The sequence below is a fragment of the Homarus americanus genome, unplaced genomic scaffold (assembly GCF_018991925.1).
Source record: "Homarus americanus isolate GMGI-L3 unplaced genomic scaffold, GMGI_Hamer_2.0 scaffold50564, whole genome shotgun sequence".
Lineage (NCBI taxonomy): Eukaryota > Metazoa > Arthropoda > Malacostraca > Decapoda > Nephropidae > Homarus > Homarus americanus.
In genome coordinates this window covers 4,510,025-4,531,048 of record NW_024715014.1, presented here as the reverse complement: position 1 = coordinate 4,531,048, position 21,024 = coordinate 4,510,025, and the positions used below count along the sequence as shown (strand labels likewise).

The following is a 21,024-nucleotide window of genomic DNA, read 5'->3' as shown; positions in this document are numbered from 1 at the left end:
ACTGGGCATGAACCGGCTCCTGAATGTACCTGAACTCGCTCCAGTCTTGCCTAGAAAGAGCTCACACTCGGTGCCGTCACAACACTTTCTGGTAGATTGTTCCAAGAGTTTACAACCCTCACTCCGAAAAAGTTTGCCCTCACAGTTTTCTAGACTTGCGGCTTCTTCAATCTTGAGCTGTGACCCCTTGTGGGGCGAGCGTCCGCCAGCTACAAGTAAGGACACTCGACTGAGTGGTTGGAGTTGGCTTTGCCATCCACCGATGCATCCTACATACAGTAGGCTAACAGAAATTCCTGTTAGGATCAACGAGCGCCTCATGACGCTCCCAGTCCCACTGAATTACTCATGTTATGCCTCCTTAAGCAGTGCATACGCCCCAACACCTTGACAGTGCTAACCTCCACCCTCAGAGAAGATAAGGTTGTGCTCCTAGGAGACTTCACTGCCAGAGTTGGCAGAGATGCTGATATATGGCAGGGAACCATAAGGAGAAACGGAGTGTGTAATCCCAACGGCCTACTCCTCGTCAGCAAGTGTGCTGCACACTACCTCACTATCACCAATACCCTATATAGGCAGGCCGACAAGTTCAAGGTTCTTGGCAACACCCACGATCCAAACACTGGCATCTCACTGTCTTCATCATTGTCAGAGAAAGAGATTGCCGAGATGTTCTCATCACCCGAGCCATTCGTGGCTCAGACCATTGTGATAGAGATCATTAGCTCATCAGAGCCAAACTCTCCCTTCACGTCACCCCAAAACAAAAGGCAAAAAGCCTCCAGAAAAGGTTTTAACACCAAGCGACTGGAGGATCGAGAGGTAGAACAGGGTTTTGAAGAGCAGATCGACGATGGACTAATAAATGACCCAGCAACAAACAACCTAAATCACAAAAAGCTGAGCAAGACTCTCGGCCATAACGAAAGAAAACACCAGGATGGTTTGATGAAAATAATCAGGAAATCGACATACTCTTCAAAGATAAACGTGCCGCTCTCATTGCCTGGCATGTACAAAGTAATAGTAGACTAGACTAGTAGTACGGTCACTGCGGGGCCCGTAGCAGTCCTCTGGTGTTCTCTTCATTACCTGTGATCATCTTCTGGTCACTGGGCAGTCAATCAATCAAAGGAACAGCGCAACACATTTCCCGAACTGTCAGTTGGTTGAAAATGTTCAAAGGAGGGCCACCAGACTGGTGCCTGCACTTCGGCACCTCAGCTACCCTGAGAGATTGGAGCGCCTGAACGTGCATAGCTTATACTACAGACGGGCAAGGGGGGACCTAGTTGAAGTGTATAAGCATCTCAGGGGGCACTACTCAGTTGAGTTTCCTTACTTGGAGCTGGCGGACGCTCGCCCCACAAGGGGTCACAGCTCAAGATTGAAGAAGCCGCAAGTTCAGAAAACCGTGAGGGCAAACTTCTTCGGAGTGAGGGTTGTAAACTCTTGGAACAATCTACCAGAAAGTGTTGTGACGGCACCGAGTGTGAGCTCTTTCAAGACAAGACTTGACCAACACTGGAGCAGGTTCAGGTACATTCAGGAGCCGGTGCATGCCCAGTATTTGCCAACAGTGCGTGACAGAGACGTGGCCTATCGCCCAAGCGGCTAACAAGCCGATCAGTGGCGAAGAGGATAAAAGTAAAAGTAAGTAAAAGTTGACAATGAACAGGCGCTTATTGTATTGACGTCCGACTCTGCTGGATATTATATATATTTTATGCTTTATTTTTACTAACACTCGGGATTAACCAAGTTTTATATATATATATATATATATATATATATATATATATATATATATATATATATATATATATATATATATATATATATATATATATATATATATATATATATATATATATATATATATATTGCTGTATTTTGTTGAAAAGTCAATTTACCTAATAAATACTGGTGGTCAGAAAAATTTTTGTAGGAGAAAATGTTGTGGTATAAATAAATTTGAACAGCAAAAAGAAGTAAATATTTATAGGTGTCATCCTTGTTACTGCCAGGAAAGATGTGTTGCCATTGGTGAACACGCTGCTGTGAGGGGCTGGACCAGTCTCTGCTGGATAACTGGAGTGCTGTGTGCGGCATGGTATCCGTCCGATTGTCATTATGACACATTTTGCAGGTAAATTTAAATTTTTTTCACTTGCCTTCGAACATTAACTCATAAAGTACGTCTAATAGTGTGGTCTGAGGAGATGGGAAAGGCAAACATATGTACGTACATATTATATATACAGCATCTCGTCAACAGTGCCGTAACATGTACGGCTGGATGCCAGTTAAAGGATGTGGGTCGGGGGATCTAGTCAAAATAATTTCACCATTTTTATGATCTAATTACTCTTCATATCTTGGAATAATCAAGAAAAATAGAGATAACATTTTTCAGAGGACAAATAAGATTGGTTTGTTGGCATGCCTGATTTATGTCGAAATGTCTTTGGAGAGTCAGAAATAAGTTTTTTTTTTAAACAAGCAGTGGATATTTTACCGTGATCGGCTAAGTTCCTTCTATGCTATTTTACCATGAGTGCTCCCTCTTTGGCTAATCGTCCATTACCAGTAAACAACAGGAGACTATTTGACCGTGACTCTGGCAGCATATGGTATTTATTTCACCGTGAATCAGTCATTGTGTAGGTATAAAAATACATAACCAGAAGTTGTTGTTCTATTTGGGCCATGTTTTCCACAGATGTTCTTATCATTATAAAAGAAGCAACATTTAACAGAACCTAACTAAACCAACCAAAGAAAACTGGCTAATCTTACCTAACTTCCTAGCTGGGGGGCGGACCCCCGTCATGTTAAACAGAAAGTATGTCGGCAATCAGAACGCACACAGCAAAATAGCGCGAGTAGAAACTTAGCCGGTCACGTCAAAATATCCACTCTGAAAACTATAATATACTGTATACTGAAAACTTGGTATTATTATCGTTTCGGTCATCTGGGTAATCAGAAAAGGGGGTCATTGACCAAGATAGTGATTAACCCACACAGGCCAACCCTGATACACTATATGAATGGGCAACCTTTTGTTAAGCAAAAAAAATTTAAATCAATTTTTTTTCCATTGAATCCCATTATATAATGGGACCAGGATGACTCCTCCAATTTAATAATGGATTTATTATCCACAAACCAGTAAGTGTAATAGCATCTGTGTGCATGTGTTATTGACTTTCAGTAGACCCATAAATAAACTGATCCAGAAAATAATCCTCCAGGAGCATGTGGTTACTTATTTTTATTTTTCCCACTAGATTGTGTTACAGTGTAGCAGACTACATGAGGTTTTTTTCTTTGCAGTTCATACCACTGATGACATACGGTTTACTGATGGGGCCCAGAGCTTTGGGTGCAATTCTTCAAACTTTGAAGGGTTTAGCGGGAAAGTAAAGGCATTTATCTTTTCTGAAAATGGAAAGAGATTTGCATGGATTGCTGATGGCCAGTAAGTTAAAATATTTTCTTTAAGAAGAATACTTTTTCAATGGTAGATGCTTCTCAAATTTATTTTTATGTGCATACATGTTTTATGTTCCTTACAAACTTATTGGTCATACTGGACATAACCCATAATATTAACCTAGCCAAAGTTGAGTATAAAAACCCTAAAGCGATAATTTAGTTTATATACAATTTGCGTAGTACTGTACTGTACAGTCAACCCTCACTTTACGCGGTTAATTCAACCCACAGGGTACCGCGGAAAGTGAGAAACGCATAAAGTGAACAACATAACATATGGGATTAATTGAAATAGAGACCGGGCCGACCCCCAAACTCCACTTTTTGACGACACACAATTATGTTGTAGTAAAAATATTATCTGAACTTTATGATGGTATGCACACACACAATTAATAATTAATAGAAATATCCATAATATTAGTTTTTTTAACACTTACATTAGTAGAAAAGATGGCTGGGCACACGGGGATGGGCGGTTGGTTCCGAGGCAGAGGGCAGATTATTGGCCCTCACCTGTATCACTTGTATCAATTGTATCACTATCCACCACAGAGGCTTGCAGGGCCTCTTTGTCAAACCCCTCAAAGTCCATATAAGTCCATATCCTCACTATAATTATCACTATCACTGACTTGGGCCGGCTGTGGTGGTTGGCGGGTGAAGAACTCGGTAATGTTTTGATGACTGGGCGACCTTGTGCGCACCATGCTCGCGCCGCTTACACAACATGGCGGATGGCGGGAGAGATGTCGGGAGGTTTGGATCCAAAAATGGCACGGCTCGCCAGCCGCTCTCCGCGTAAAGGGGTACACGCACCGCGGAATGTGAGCATTCCTGTTTCGGCAGGGTACCGTGTAAACGCGGAATGTGGGACCGCGTAAAGCGAGGGTTGACTGTATACAGTTTTCTCTTTATTCATAGGACAAATTCTGCGGTTACTTTACAGCACGTAACAATTGTCTGTGAAAATAGTTTTCGGCGACCAAACTTATGGTTGGATTCTCAACCCAGAAAGTTGTTTCATATTTTTTTAGTGTTGATGTAATAGTGTTTTAAATGCACTTAAAGGCCTTAGTATTTGAAACACAGTAATAACATTACTGTACAAGTATAACAACTGATTTTCTTTAAACAGTCAAGATAAACAATGTTTTCTTCAACAACCCCCCCCCCCATTAGTCCAATTTATCGAGGTTTTATTGTATACAGTATATATAGAGTATACAGATATACTGTATATACAGAATATATATACAATGTATTTTGTTGTAGGGTGTATGTGGCTGAGGCTCCTTCATGGCAGAGAATTGGATCCCTGAAGCATCCACGTGCCCAAGAGATATGTTTCTCACCCTCTGGCAGCTATCTGGGTGTCTGGGAGTCCTATGTCAGTAAGTCTTTCAAATAATAACACTATATTTTCTCTTATTTATGATGGGGTTCAGTTCCTGAAATTTCCATCGCAGGTCGAAATATCATAAATCAGGATCATTATAACATGGAATTCAGGCACAGGTTCCTGGCCAGTCAGACACCCATGTGCATAGCCCCCCCCCAAAAAAATCTACAATACCGCTATCAGTACAAAACAATTGAACAACACCCGCCACATCATTAAGACCAAGTCTGGTCATCATCACATGTTGTCTTCGAGGCTGAGGGGACTGGCCTTACGTTTGACACCCCTGGTATAAGTGTTTATTTTTCAGAATATTTATTAATACACATCTTTGATATATTTGATAATGATGAAAACATTTTATTTGTATTAACTTACAGTTGTTCGTAAATGATTTGTATTTACTGTATATGCATTGTGTAAGTGAATCTTTTCTTTCTTTATGTGAATATTTTGTCGATGATATATTTTATTTTTGTTCTTCCAGAAACACTGGATCAGAGTCAAGTGCAACCAAATTTAAGTGTTTATGATGTATCAGGGAAGAAACAACTCAAAGCCTTCTTCCAGCAGAGTCAAGTAAATTGGTAAGCACTGTACATCTAGTAGGTTCTTGCTAGTAAATGATCACGTCTTCAAATTGTGGTACAACATTTGCATGATTCACTTATCTCCACACCTTCCTCTCTGATATATACTGTACTGTAAAAGGCATAAATCAATAATTTAAACAAGGTGTCAGTCTGAGGGTTGGTGACCATGGCTCTCTGCTCCAGACATTATCAGGGTGTTTGTATTATTTCTCGCAGATATTGTGTCTCAGAAGACCCAGCTTTAAATTTCATTCTTCCATATTAATTTCTTCTTTGCCTTTGCCTTCCAATCCTCAGTTTTACTCATTAATATCTCTCATCTTTTTTTCTGTCCTCCATGATTAATTTGTAAAGAATTTTGAGAGAAAATGGTTCATAGTTTAACAAGAGAGTAAATGTTTATACAAGGTACTGTATTGCAAACTATAAAGCAGAATTTGTCCAAAAAGACCTGGCATTGCTGTGAGCAAGTGAGTGCTGCCAGCCACCTAGCTCTGTCAGCCTTCCTGTACCGTCCTTGTCAGTTTTAACACTTAATACTGTACCGTATATCATTTAATTTACAGATAACGGTATTGTTTTGCATAGGGGCTAGCAGGCCAAGATGGTTGGGCATGGGGAGAGAATCAAAATGTGGTGGGAAGGAGAGCCAGGGGTAGGCCAATAATGGCATGGGGAAAGTTTGTAAGAAATGACATTAGGGTTCTGATGCTAACAAGAGGACTGCAAGAGACCACACAGCATGGAGAGCTGGTTTCAGGTAATCAAGGCTAACCCACATAAGCCTGGAAAATGGCCATAAAACATTGATGATAGTAGTGATGTACTGTACTGTAGTTTAAATATCTAATTTTATTTGCAATGTGCAGTGAGCAATTTTTTTTTCTTAGTGAAATATTGGAGATTGACAAGATTTTATCTTTTATCCTTATTTATGTAAACTCCAGAAATCTGTGGAAGTTTTTATTATTTTTGTTAATGTAGATTTTTCTTCACCTCAAAACTCATTCCATATTTTTTGGATTTTGTTAATGCAAATTTCTGGAATTCAAGCTTCTGTAACTTAGGGAGCTGTCACATTTCCATGACTGCAAAGATTACATCCCAAACCTATTGCTTACTCTATCAGTAGGATTGTCCATTACAGTACAGTACAGTCATCCCTTGGTTATCACGCCTAATTGGGATCGCGCCGAGTGCGTGATAACGAAAAACGCGATAACGAAAGTATAGAACCTATGGGATTTATTCTAATTGGTTCCAGGCACCCAAGACCCAACCCCAATTTTTCCTGGAGGCAACTGCATAATAATGAAATTCTCAGCTTGAAAAATGCGCTATAACAGTAGATGTGCAGATTTTGATAGAGACGTGATAACGAAAATTGCGATAATCAAGTGTGCTATAACCAAGGGGTGACTGTATTGTAAAAAAAAAAGTTTGGATTCGGAATGCAGGAGGAAAGAGCAGATTAAAAGTAACATATGTAACATTCTTTGGATAAAATAAGACCTAAACAAACGAGGAAAACATATGAGAGGAAAATAAGCTCAAGTCAGAGTGAATCAGGGTTTGCTCATGTGATAAGGACATTTTGAGAAAAGGTCAAATGAAAGATTGAAGATTATAATTCAGAGTTGGATGGTAGGAGGGAAAGGGGAAGACCAAGAAAACATTAAAAGATTGGAGTGAGGAGATGGTCATTTAGGAAGCAGCGATGTGCATGATGCCTGGAGAGTGTGACTGTAAGTGACAACCGAGATTGTGTGTAGTGATGGGGTGACTATATAGGTGTGTGGGAAGAGGATCACTGTAACACCACATCTGTTTTGACAGTAAGAATAAGGAAATGAAAACAGGTGAAGGGAGTTTGTGGGAAAATGCCTTTAAAAGGGGGAAGAAGTTGTCTCCACAAACAGGGACTGGTACAGTACTGTATGTATGACAGGTAGTATGGAAGGATATTTTGACCTCTTTTTAGTTCCAAACTTTCCATCAGATTTCAGCATTGAGAAATAGGTTTTTTTCCCCTTGTGCAAAGCATGTGTTTGGTGTTAGTGCTTTAGGGAATTTTCAACTATATTTTTATCTTTCAGGCAACCACAGTGGACAAAAGATGAAACAATATTTGCACGCAACGTTACCAATGAAGTACATTTTTATAAAGCAGATGACCTCCAAAATATTGTTGAAAAGAAGATTCTTCAGAAAGTGAGGTCCTTCAGTATCTCTCCATCCACAAACAATCATTGTGTTACCTTTTTTGTGCCTAGTAAGTGTTAATATTTTAAGTCTCTCTCTCTCTCCCTCTCTCTCTAATTACTAGTTAAAAAATGACCATAATATAGGTCACAGCTGCTCTCTACTGGTGAATTTCAACATAATCATGGGTCCTAAGAGGAAAATTAGTAGCAGTGCCCATGGTGCCACCTCTTGGTCTCTTAGAAGACATATTGTCGGGCTAAAATATGAGCAAAGACAAGAATGTATAGCAGAGAAACACTGATGGAGATATAAAGAAGCTTGGCACTGCTAATGCAGCTGCTCTGTAAACTAATGGGGCCAGATTCATAACATGCTGGACCAGAGAGTTAAAACTTGTATAGACATGGCAGGATTGGCTCTGGTATAGATCCTTGGGGACAAACACCTCATATGGAAGAATCACCAAGGAAGAGATTCTAAGATAGAATGAAGCATTAAAGAAAGGTGTACAGTTTATATTGCAGATAAAATTATATCTGAATAACTTTGAAGTTTTTTCCTGTCACTGCTACTGTTACTTTTTATTATGGTGTATGTTGGTTGGAGTCAAGAGCATCATAAACTATCCCTCGTTTGGTGTCTTTCATAATGTCCAGCTGCCTAATCCATATACCTTTAGTCTAGATCATTGTAACCTAATATTACATTGAAGCTAGTTGTACAATATCAGATTATATTATTACATTTTATACTCCAAAAGTAAGTCATTTATTTTATAAAGCTTAGGAAAGAATTGTTCAATTAAAAAAATGGATACATTCCAATAACTTGCTAGGTAGCATAAAGAGTACTGTATGTGTATTGACATTATTTTAGGCAAAGGTTTGTGGGCAAACAGAAAATCCATTAAGATATTCATGTCTTATTTATGATGAATTTTTGTCAGTGTTTTGTTCTTTTTGTCTTATTCACAGGTGTGAAGGGAGCTCCAGCATACGTCCACCTTTATCGATACCCAAACTTTAAGGAAACTTCTAATGCCTTGGCTAATAAAAGTTTCTTCAAGGTATTGAAAATATGTTATTATATAGTGTATTGTATTGTAGGTCTTTAGTAATTCAAGATAGCATGGGAGCTGTAGACAACATAAGAAATAATTTAAATCAATAAGTGAGTTCTTAGTCTTGAAATTTGTCTTTGAAGATTGTCAGGTGATACGTGGTTGAGTGCGTGAAGCTATTATTTCACTGAAAAGTCAGTCGAGTGAATGTTGAGCAAGCTCTGTATTAACACTCTTGGGTAGTCACTCTTTCGGTAGACTCTCGGGGTCTGGCTTCTCACTTGCCTCGCCTCACTCGACTGCACCACAAGAGAGATAATTGTATATAATGAGTCATAGCAAGCTTGCTGTTTGAGATAAAAAGCTGGGATTTGTTGCATTAGCATTGTAAATAAATTTTCTACAAGTAATCGCAATAAAATAATTACTTCAATACGTAAGAACGAGTAAAATGCAATATTTTTGTTTACTCTTAATGAAAATGTGCGAACATCAATTTATACCTTCGTTATTTCATGTGATTGCAATATGAACCTTATTCCATTATAAAGCATATATATTTTTGAAAAAATAGTAATAGAAGAAAAGTTGTGAAAAAATTAATATTTTGCTAGGAAGTGGCATCAGGAGGAACTACACTATCGCCATGTGGTGCAATATTCTTGCACTTCTTACTTTTTACCACCACTTCACTCTCTCCAGCAACACGAGGCATAGTTCAAAACTCTCACAACACTGTTATGAGTAAATGAATCGCAAAATTGAGATTGGTGTGGTGACTTTGAAATGCCAGATCACACTGACATTGCCACATGTGTTTTGCGTGTTTAGCATTCATACACAAACGTAAAACTTTTTTTAATTTAGTTTTTTACATCATTTGCAAATTTATGTGTGAAAACTCTAAAGCGAAAATTTACATCATACGCAATTTTGCGTAGGAATACCCAAGAGTGTTCAAGAGAATTGTTCATATATATTACAGGAATAAGATAGTAAAGGAGTAGAGGTTACAACCTAATAAATAAGTACTGTACTGTTCTGTATATACAGTACAGTCAATGATAATTTTGCCCTAATTTTAAGTTTTTCCTAGACCTAGAAGGCATTATCAGTCAAGAACTAAGGCATGCAAAAGTCTGCAGTCTTGACATCATGGTTTTATCACTTAGAAATTGTGGAATTTGGTTCAAGGCCCAAAGCCTTGAAATGTGAATACTGTACAGTGGGGTATGCTATAATGAATATAATTGGTTCTAGAACCTTGTTCGTTATAGCATTCGTTCGTTATAGGATTAATCCGTTCCAGGCCCCCAAATACGACTTAATACTGAAAAATATAATATAAAATTGTAAAATTTTTACAAAAGTGCATAAATATGCATCTAAACCCCTGAAATAAAGAACATCATTAATACTTGTAATAAAAAAACAATAAATTAGTAAAAAAAAAAAAAATTCGTTGTAGGAGTTTCGTTCGTTATAGCATTCTCAATTTTATAGGTAAAACCGTTCGTTATAGGAATATTCGTAGTAGGATCCGTTCGTTATTGCATACCCCACTGTACATTAAAACAAAATTCTTAGTACAGGACTAACTAAGCAATTACAGTATTTTGACATCCATATTAGCAGGGAGGCACAACTGTTCATATCAACAATGAGCATATTACACTAACACAGGTTGGCTAATTTTTCATTCTTGGGTTTAGTGAGGTGTGCTCTCCAACGAGATGCCCGTTACTTGCTGGTTACTTACCCCACCAATAGGGTCCTCCCAATGGGGTCTTCTGTAATAAGTCTAAAATCAAAGATTATTTCACTTGTTTTGAGCCTCTTGTTTGACTTTCAGGTTGATACTATAGAGCACTTCTGGAACAAGCAATCCACTGCATGTTTGCTTTTAACTGCTGCTGAGATGGATAAATCAGGGCACTCATACTACGGTGAACACATGCTTTTCTCCCTCAACACTCGAGGAGATTCAACAAGGATCACATTTTGTAAGTATTTAGAGTTGTACCAAAAGGATGACATACTGTTTTGAGTGATTATACAAGATTAATAAAGAGAATGGAAAGTAACATGTTGGTAAATACTGTAGTGTTTAACTCAGAGATGGATTGTAGAAGAGTGAAGCCCAGTCCCTGACCATATGGTCTGGTCAGTGCCAGTGATGATTCTGAGATTTTTTCTGGGAGCACAGACTTAGAAATTTCTAAAATTTGTGTGACTGAGGCATGTAACACAGGCTGAACAGGAAAGCAGCCAAATTTGACCATAGACTCATTTTGACCCAGATATGAGTGATGCTATCATTAATTTTTCTTGCTATATTCACCATTAAATTGTATATTTTTTCTGTATTACAAGTATAAACTCTCAAAACCTGGTGACAGAAAACTGGAGATTCTCAAAAAAAATAAAATTTTCCTTTTCAGCCAAACCTGGAAATATTCACTCCGTGGCATGGTGTCCTAGTGGACAGGAATTCTTCACAGTATATGGTACAATGCCTTCCAAGGCCACACTCTTTAACCATAAATGTGAAGCCATCGCTGAGTTTGGCTCAGGAGCTAGAAACACCATCCTTGTCAATCCAGTAGGCAATATTGTCTTAGTGGGTGGATTTGGTAACATTGCAGGTAGATTTGAGGTAAGATATACAGTACTGTACTATGATTAAGAGAACTTATTCCATTTACTCTTTGTAATACAGTGGGGTATGCTATAACGAACGTAATTGGTTCCAGAACCTCGTTCGTTATAGCATTCGTTCGTTATAGGATTAATCCGTTCCAGGCCCCCAAATACAACCACTTAACACTGAAAAAATTCTGTGGAAAATGTAAAAAATATGGTACTTTATCTTACCTTAGTGTTATTCAGCATGCAGGTACCCCTAAACACTGGCACATCACTATCACTTCCACTGGGAGTCTTGGCTTTAAGGTCCTCAAACAATTGTCTGGCCTTCTCACAAATTATAGCTTCACTAATGTTACCACCTGCCATTTCTTTCTCCTTTATCCACACTAAGAGTAAATTTTCCATCTCTTCAATCACATTACACTTTGCTTTGCTAAGTCTAAAGATTCCCTTAGCCACTTGCACAGTTTTTAACTCCTCTTTATTCTTCAAAATCGTACATATAGTCAATTTAGCCATCCCATATTCATCACTAAGTTTCGCAATGCTTCTTCCATTCTCGCGTTTCTTTATAATTTCTTTCTTAGTTTCAAGGGTTATTAGCTTTCTCACTCGCTTTGGACGACTCATTGTTACAATTGTATACTTGTATAACAAAATAGTTATACAAATAAAGCGAATTTCCACATCAAAAGACAAAATTTCAACAATATCAGTGGTGCACTGGCTACACAATGAGACAAAGATGGCGCCTGACACTCTTGTTGTGGGTCGCGGTACAACAATATTCATGCGCCAGGCGAAATAGTCCCGTATTCATCCGCGTTCGTTGTAGGAGTTTCGTTCGTTATAGCATTCTCAATTTTATAGGTAAAACCGTTCATTATAGGAATATTCGTAGTAGGATCCGTTCATTATAGCATACCCCACTGTATATTAAATAGATAAGATAGCTTATAGATTAGAAATAGTTAAGTGAACATGTTAAGAAAAGAGTATTATCCCACCAACATTACATTTCCATCCATATAAACATTGAACTATTATCGAGACAACACAAACTATCTTATTTCAATTTACACTTAAGAAAAACACACTCATTCCTCTATATAGAGAGATGTGAAATGGAAATTACAGTTTTAGGTTAAAGCTTTTCTTAATAATTGAAGGACTGATTTTTTTTTTCATGTAATGATTAAGAGTTTATTGTAATTTAAAAAAGGTTAATCTTTTCTAGAGAATTGTAATTACTCTTCACGATAACAATTTCATAATTGTATAATAAACTAATTGGTTATTGATCTTAGTTTTTAATTAGTTCATTTAAGAAATACAGTCCCAGGATTTCTTGGCAGATGTGGGACATAGCAGAACGCAAGAAGATTAGTGAAACGGAGTGTTCCGATTCTACATACTTCAGTTGGTCTCCATGTGGGCAATATTTACTCACAGCTACATGCTCCCCAAGACTAAGAGTTAACAATGGGTATGTTATCAATTAATTGTGACTAAGTAAAATAGAATCTCAGTATTATCCACTTCAGAATACCATAGTTTCAGATGTCTTAAGATAATGGTAACCTAAAAATATATTCATTCTGTATTTTATTAACACTTTCTTGGGCTGATGTCACACATTTCCTCTGCATCCCAGTAAGTTATGTAAAGGTATACCTTTGCCGAATATTTTGCCATCCAGTTTAAAAATTTGGCCCAAATAAAAAATAATGGTCAAATTGGTTGGGTTTTGGTTTAAATAGCTTGTCAGAGCGTTCTGTTTGTTGTGGAAGTGTTTTTAAGTACAGGTAAACCTCTATAAATGATAGGGTTAGGCTCTTGAAGAACCTATCACTAACTACTTTACAATAAAAACTCTTTAGTTTTCACCTTCCCCCAAAATGCGCCTGACCTAATACCTTAGTTGTCGGCACTTGGGGTAAAAAAATAGATTTTGTTTAAATTTCATACAAAGGTGCTACTTTACATGCTTTGGTGGTGAAGGAACTGGCAACTTTCATCCTCACTCCAGACAGAGTCGTCCTCCTCTGAGTGTGAGGCCAGAAGGTGTCGCTGGTCTACTTCTCTTCTTACCGGTACTCATTCAAAAAGAGGCAGAAATTGTAAGGGTTAAAAGGATAAAAAATTATTAAAGGGACGAACAAAAAATCCTGATAAAAGGGATGAGTGTAAACTTTTATGGAACCCTTACTGATGTGTAAGAAAAGCACCATCAATCTTTTATTGATTTTGCTTTATTCTTTAAAAAACATGACTACTTCATATTGTGGTGGTGGTGTGTTTATAACTTAAACATTCGTGAGATGATTGAGAAAGATGAGCTTGCTCTGTATATATGGGAGTAGTGGGGCTGACGACAATGGCGGGAGAGTTGCCTGTGTTTACATAGCTATGTCATCTGCCCTGTAGTAGAGGTAGAGTTGAGGCTCTCCAGTGAAGTGGAGCTTTTTTTGAAGGCTGTTGACAAAGGTCAAGTATTACTGTACAGTACCACATTTGATTTAAAAAAAAATAAACTCAACAGTGGTAAAGTATTGCAACCAAAAGATAAAAGTTTTACCCCATTACTCCTGGGAAAGCGCTATTTCTTTCTTTAATGATCATTAGATATTGATCCATTTTCTTTTTAGCCTTTTAATTATGGATTATTTCAGTAACATTATATATTTTCAGATATAAAGTGTGGCACTACACTGCTGTGTTGCAACATGAAAACTTCATGGATGAGCTGTATGCTGCCCAGTGGATCCCAGACCCTGAGGCTGCTAAGCCCTTCGTTATTTCTACTAAGCCTGTCACTGGTATAGAATCCTCCATAGTTGCTGGTGAGTTGGTATTAGATTGTGTAAATGGAGTACATGTATTTGTATTTATCACCTTACACACTAAATAAACTGTAAACGAACTGTTATTGATATACTCTCTCTCTCTCTCTCTCTCAAGACCTACAAATCAAGAGACATTACTCCTTGATGGGCCTTGAGTACGATGACTTATTCCCCCCCTGAGTACGATGATTTATCCCCCCTTGAGTACAATTCCATGAGTATAATCACTTCCCCCCCCCAATACAACACCATCGTACTCAGGGGGATGTCATCGTACTCAAGGGAGCTTACATCGTACTCAAGGGATTCAAAGACTATTACAGTAGGAAAAAAAATCATATTGCAATTAATTCACATATTTTTCATAGTAACAAACCGGTTGGAAGGGGGGGTGATAGGATCTCTCTCTCTCAAAATATCAGTTATTTACCAGTATTTGATAATTTATTCCCTATTATAAATCATGTAACCAATAGACTGTATTATTATTTTCTCAACAGCATCAAAAGAAAGGTACATTCCTCCATCTCAGAGGGGAGCAAAAGGTCCTGTTGGTGTTACAAATACTGAGAAAAAGTTCCTCAGTGAAGTGGATGACCCCCTTAAGAACGAAGGTAGTGTTATATTTCTTAATTGTTTACTATATCAGTCCTTTTGGTTTTGATAAATTGGAACTTCTTCAGTAAGATTTCTTCCTCTGTGCTCCAGGCTTTTGTCATTAACATATGAAGTATTTGTGTATTCAATTTATTAACTACAGGAGCATATGATAGATCTTTACAATAATGCAACGTGTTTTTGGTATTTGTAGCACCACCCCAGCTGTCAAAGTCAGCTTTGAAGAATAAGAAGAAAAGAGAGGCAGCTAAGAAGAAACGTGAAGAGGGGGAATCAGGAAAAGAAGAAAAGGGTGGAAATAACTGGAGAGAAGCTCCTCCTCCAGAAGTTGCACCATCTAAATCACTTGCTGCAAGCATTGAACTAACTGGAAATCCTGAAAAAGACAAGAAGATTAAAAACATTAAAAAGGTTAGAAAAGGATGACTGGTGAGATAAATGTACTTCATGGGTTTTATTGTGTGCTCAGGAGAGTTGTGAATAACATGAGAATGGAAGGAAAACATACATTGAAAGAACATTTCAGTTGAGAATATTGTTCTCATCCAACAGTAGAGATGGTAGAAATTTGTTTGGAAGTGAAGGAGACTGAAAGAGGTGTTTATTCATTCCTTATACATACCTGTATTCCTTAATATGAGGCTCTAGGTAGAACAGCGACTTGTTGACTAACCATAGAAAAGCAAGAATATTGCTTCAACATATTGCCAGGGGAATCTCTATAGAACATATGCCTTGGAACATGAGCTATAGGAACAACCTTGCAAACAAGCTGCAGGGAATTTTTGAGAAGCCCTTAAGCATCGTGACCCTCCAAGCGATAAGGCGTCCACACAGCTGATTAGTGATTTGAGTGTTGTGACTTACAAACAGGTCAATTCTCCATTTTGCTGCCAAATAAATTAGTTTATGTGGTTCCTACAGTCCTGTGAACCAGATCACCAGTTCATATTTGGGGTAAAAAAAAATTATAAAAAAATATAATCACAAACTTTTTATTCAAATTAAGGGCAGTTTGGTCAAGACAATACTAGTAATGCTCTACAGAACAATCCCCACTACAGTTCACCAGTTGCCACTATAAAGCATGATAAATCTTGTTCTGTAAATCTCTTTTTTTTTTTTTTCATATGATTGTTATAAATTGTGGCAGTTTTTGTAGAAACAACTAATTAGCTGTGGTGTTTCATCCCATTGAAAATACTATGATATTGGGGTTGGTACAGTGGTAATGCACATTTCTCTTGCAACCGTGTTATGGGTTCAAGTCTTTGGCCCAGACACACATGTGTTGCCCTGCCAAACATCACAGGTGTGTCTCCATGTACAGTGGTCCCTCGGTTAACGAACACAATTCGTTCCACAGAGTCGTTCGTTAACCGAACCCATTGTTTCAATGGGATATTGGGTAATTGGTTCCGGCTCACAGAAAAGTACATACAAAGTAAAAAAAAAATTGCAGTAAAGTACACTTACTTTGAGGTGTGTATGTAGAAGGTTCCTGGTTAATGATGATGATGGGAATTAGAAGTTGGGGTGGAGGAGAAGGGAGAAGAGAAGGAAGTGGGGATGGAGGAGAAATCACCTTTCAGGGTACCCATGCTTGATGCAGTAATTTCACCAATAAAATTTTAAGTTCACTTGGAGTAATTCTGACAGGGTTGGAAAAAATCGTGATTTAAAAAAAAAAAAATCGATTTATTTGATTTAAATCGGATTTTTTATATAAATCGATTTTTTTATTTTTTTACTAATTGCATTGAAATCATATTTTTAAACCATAAAAACAGTATTTTTCAACCAAAGCTTATTCAGGATAATAAACAGAAAATTGGCATTAAGATATTTATGCAGTAGATGTACCAATGGAATTTAACGCAATAATATTCTTTTTGTAAAATAAAAGAAAACTGGTAACTTATCTTACATTTGAGTGCACAAATCCAAACTTAATAACGAAATTTAACATAAATGCTCTTATAGGATTACAGTGTTTCAAAAATTAATAATTTAACTTCTTCAAGTCAACAGAATAATATTCTCATTTTGTAAAAAAAAATAATGATGGTAACAAGTATATTTTCTTACATTTGTAGGATTATAGTGTATTAAGAATTACCGGTAATAACTTCAAGTCAACACAATATTCTCATTCTGTAAACAACAAAAATAGTTCAAAACATTTAAATTAGCTTAGTTGAACATTGAAATGCTTATGTACTGTGACAAGCTCAGATGCCTTTTCCTGTCCTAGGCAATTTCTTACCTTTGAGTGTACAAATCCATATGTGGAAAAAATTCTCTCAACCCCTGCTGATGATGCAACAGCTGTAAATAATTGCCTAGGAACATCCATTACATTTTCTGTCATATCATTGGCAAAATACTGCCACCAAGCAAGGGGTGAGAGAGATTTTACAACATCTTTACCAAAATAGACCTCTTTAAATGGTGCACTTCTTCCATGGAAGGACATTAATGTTGAAAGGAAATGTGGAAGAGACTCGCACACATACTGTTCTGCAATGTCTCGCTGCTCAGGAGTCAGATGTCTGCCCTGATACCTTGGATCTATCACATTAGCTAGAAAATGGGCAGGTGTCAATGCTACTTTGATTCTTTTTTCAAAATTATCCATATCCTTCTTATCTGTTAAATACTCCTTAATATCAGTTTTCAGTCTTACCCAGATTTCTACAGCATCACTTAATAGGGTATGTTCTCTCTGGACACAGTCCAATGCCACAGCAATAGGCTTAAGTCTCTCTAAATAGTCTTCTGCAGTTCTTTTTAATGCCTTATCATTAACTTTCCTTTCAATTTTCTTATCAATGTCTTCACTATTTTCTTTGCACACTTTGACAAGGGTCTCCCAGTTCTTTAAATAAGATTCAATAGAATCTGTCACTGTGTTCCATCGTGTGTCTGATGGTATTTCTAGCATTGTTCTTCTTGCTCTTCCATACAAAGATCCTGGGATGTGATGATTTCTGAAGTACTTAATGATTTCAGTAATGTGCTCCTTAATGTTCTTGATTTGCAGGTCTTGTGAAAGCAAATTTAACAGGTGTGCAGAGCAACCATATGTTATAATGGATTTATCTTGTCCGAATTCACATTTCATTTTTGCCATATTAGCAGCATTATCTGTTACACAGCTTCTTACTGTGCATCCAAATTTGTCTTCACACTTTTTTGTAGCACATTCAGCTAATTTCAACAAATATTCAGCTGTGTGTCTTGATTCTGTGTCTATAGAGTCAACAAGATAAATACGGTTGTCCGCTGTTAAAGTTATACATACTATAGGCTCATTGTGGACATTACTCCATCCATCCATGGCCATGCAAACTGTTTTCCCACTAAGTTCTTCTGAATAATTCTTAATCACTGAATCGTAGGCTTGATCCAAAAGAGACCCTCCAATTTGATGTCTTTTAGGTGGAACATATCCTAATCTTAGCATTTTAATCATCTTAATGTTATTAGCCTGCTGCATTGCATATACTTTACAATCATGTAGAATAAAAAGAGAAAACAGTTATTAGTAAAAAAATCATTTTGATTTAAATCATGATTTTTTTAATCTGATTTAAATCGATTTAAATCATTTGATTTAAATCATAACAACCCTGGTACTAATTCAAGATTATTTTATTTAAATCGACACTGCACTGTGCTATATATTATCAATATGTTAACTAAATTTCAGAATGACCAATAATTTTGATGTAAAAATGCAAAAATATTCAAGACGCCAACAAAATCGATGTTCATTCCATTATAAACAAAGCCAAACTGACGCCTGGTGGGTGAGTCAAGCAGCTGATGGGTGCACAAAAAACTAGTTCCCTGTACTGCATATATTATGAATGTGTTAACTAAATTTTAAAATGACTAATAATTTTAATATAAAAAAATGCAAAAATATTAAAGAGCACAACTTTCTTGATATTTACTCCACTGGAAATGAATGTAAATATAGAACAGATTACCGTACTGAATTGGCAGGCTAGCCCATCAGCTGATGCTTACAACAAAACATGTTTGTTGTAAGGATTTCGTTAATTGAAGTTTTGTTCGTTAACCGAATAGAAGATCCTTATGGGAGGCAATGCGTTAACCGAACCGTTCGTTAACCGAGGGACCACTGTACTCTGGTTTCTTCCTGTACTAACACTGGAGAAATAAAGTTCATAAGGAATTAAAGAATGGACTAACCACCTGAATGGCTAGTAAGCTGCAATTTGAGGTAATAATAATAAAAGACCAATCAGTGGGAGAATGAAACACCAGCAGTTACTGAACAAGTTATATTCACCTTTGGTCATCATGTTTATTTATGTATGTCAGAGATCAGCTGACTGACCATTCGCTACAGCCAATGGTGGTAATTAGTGTAGTTCAGTACATATTTACATTAATAACCATGGCCAATCCTTCAACCACCTGTGGTGACTAGTTCTGTATGTATGGAATTAAAGAAAATATTGAGTGTTACAAAACTATGCAGTGATAATGAAAAAAAATTTGAAGTCTTTGTAACACAAGCCAAGTTTAGGTCTTACATTGATGGCTGAGAATATTTTTTTAAACTAAGATGTTGGATTAAGTGCAGGAGAGACACAAAGTACAGTATAATATACGGCCCAAGCAGGGGTTATAGTATGTATGACGAGGGCTCAGGTATACAGGAATGTCCAGGTTTGTGCTTGGATATGTCATTTTAAAACATACATTTTGATAATTTTCATGGAAAAATCATGAATTGCCTATTACATTATTTCATCTTTTTTCAGAAACTTGATGCCATTGCAAAACTAAAGGGAGAGCAGGAGAATGGAAAAGCCTTAGAGAAAAATCAACTGGACAAGATTGCTACAGAAGAAAAGTTAATGAAGGACTTAGAGGAACTAATCCTCTGATGTGTTCTAAAATTTATTGTAATCTCAGTTTATAGTTCTGTACATCACTCAAGTATTTGGAAGTCTTGAAAATTTTAAGAAAATAGAAAATAAAATACGAAAATGATTTGTACCTGTCACAATATAAAAGTTTGATTATTAAAGGAAATAAATTTTGTGTCTTGCTATTCATTTAATGTTAAGTCCACAGGCTGAATTAAGAAAAAGGGGGGAAATTGTTAACTTCATAAATCAATTGTCCTCTTCTTATAGATAAAAGTAATATAATGTAAGACTTACCAATGTTGGTCATATGGATAGTACTGTGATCATATAGTTTCCCCCAAAAATATTATATTTAAACTTAACTCCTACAGCTCTCCAACTTTGATAAACTGAGTACAGTACTGTACAGAATTTATATAGAATGCTTAAAACAGGTAATTTGTCTTGTAAAGGTACAAGTTAGCCTTATTTCAGCAGATTTTTTAAAGACTACATTGATTCATATAAGACATTGTGCAGTTCCAAAATTATACTAAGTAAATGAATATTGGCCGTCATATTTGATGATTTACTTGGTGTGATTAGGAAAGAGATCCTGCATAATACTTTGTACATAGGACATAAGATTCTATTGTTGATGAGTTCCAATGTATCTCTCGACTATCAGGAACTTAAGTGTTATTTGTAATTTTATGGTTTGTGCCTTCTTATGTATAAAACAAACTATTTTTCTTTTTTGTTTTAATAAATGGTAATTTATTAATATATTTGCAAAGGTTTAGTTGGTTTGTGAGGTTTAGGTGGATTAAAATAACTAGCCTGCCCAGTATTAAAGGTATTAAATCAAAGCAATTTCATGACATTTGTATTAATCAAGTATCATTACACTGAACCCCCATTAATTCAGCATTTATTTATTTAGATTTGATGCAAATTGGCAGGTTTTGGTGTTGCTGACATCCAGAGGTTTGGAGTCGTGAAGTAACTCTTATTTAAGTACTCTGCTTTTACTTAAATAGGTCTCTTGAGAAATTACTTTTTAAACATTATATTTACAATATTTTGAAGTACAGTGCACTTTTATTCCAACTTAAGTACAATTTAGGGGAAAATATTGTACTTTAAACTTTAGTTTACAATGTTGCCAAAATCTGTAGTGTGAATTTTTTTCCTGTATAAAAACAATAACAATACAGTACCTGTATATATTTTGAGGGTTAATTCTGTCAAGTATATC

The 21,024-nt window shown here is 36.6% G+C and overlaps 1 protein-coding gene across 1 annotated transcript; it reads left to right on the top strand.

Moving 5' to 3' along the window:
• The first annotated feature begins 2,030 nt into the window (after positions 1 to 2,030).
• LOC121853754 (eukaryotic translation initiation factor 2A-like) lies at positions 2,031 to 20,644 on the top strand. Its single transcript, XM_042348108.1, has 13 exons — positions 2,031 to 2,152; positions 3,343 to 3,487; positions 4,780 to 4,898; positions 5,394 to 5,493; positions 7,596 to 7,771; positions 8,679 to 8,770; positions 10,617 to 10,767; positions 11,206 to 11,420; positions 12,769 to 12,899; positions 14,105 to 14,256; positions 14,760 to 14,873; positions 15,071 to 15,288; positions 19,677 to 20,644. The coding sequence occupies exons 1-13, from the start codon at positions 2,137 to 2,139 to the stop codon at positions 19,800 to 19,802; spliced, it is 1,755 nt and encodes a 584-aa protein (XP_042204042.1). The 5' UTR covers positions 2,031 to 2,136; the 3' UTR covers positions 19,803 to 20,644.
• The last annotated feature ends 380 nt before the right edge of the window (positions 20,645 to 21,024 follow it).

Excerpts from the sequence above, each read along its gene's own strand:
- LOC121853754 (XM_042348108.1), top strand. Across the intron at positions 8,771-10,616 it reads CTAATAAAAGTTTCTTCAAG|GTTGATACTATAGAGCACTT; the intron begins GTATTGAAAATA and ends TTTGACTTTCAG. Across the intron at positions 11,421-12,768 it reads ACATTGCAGGTAGATTTGAG|ATGTGGGACATAGCAGAACG; the intron begins GTAAGATATACA and ends ATTTCTTGGCAG.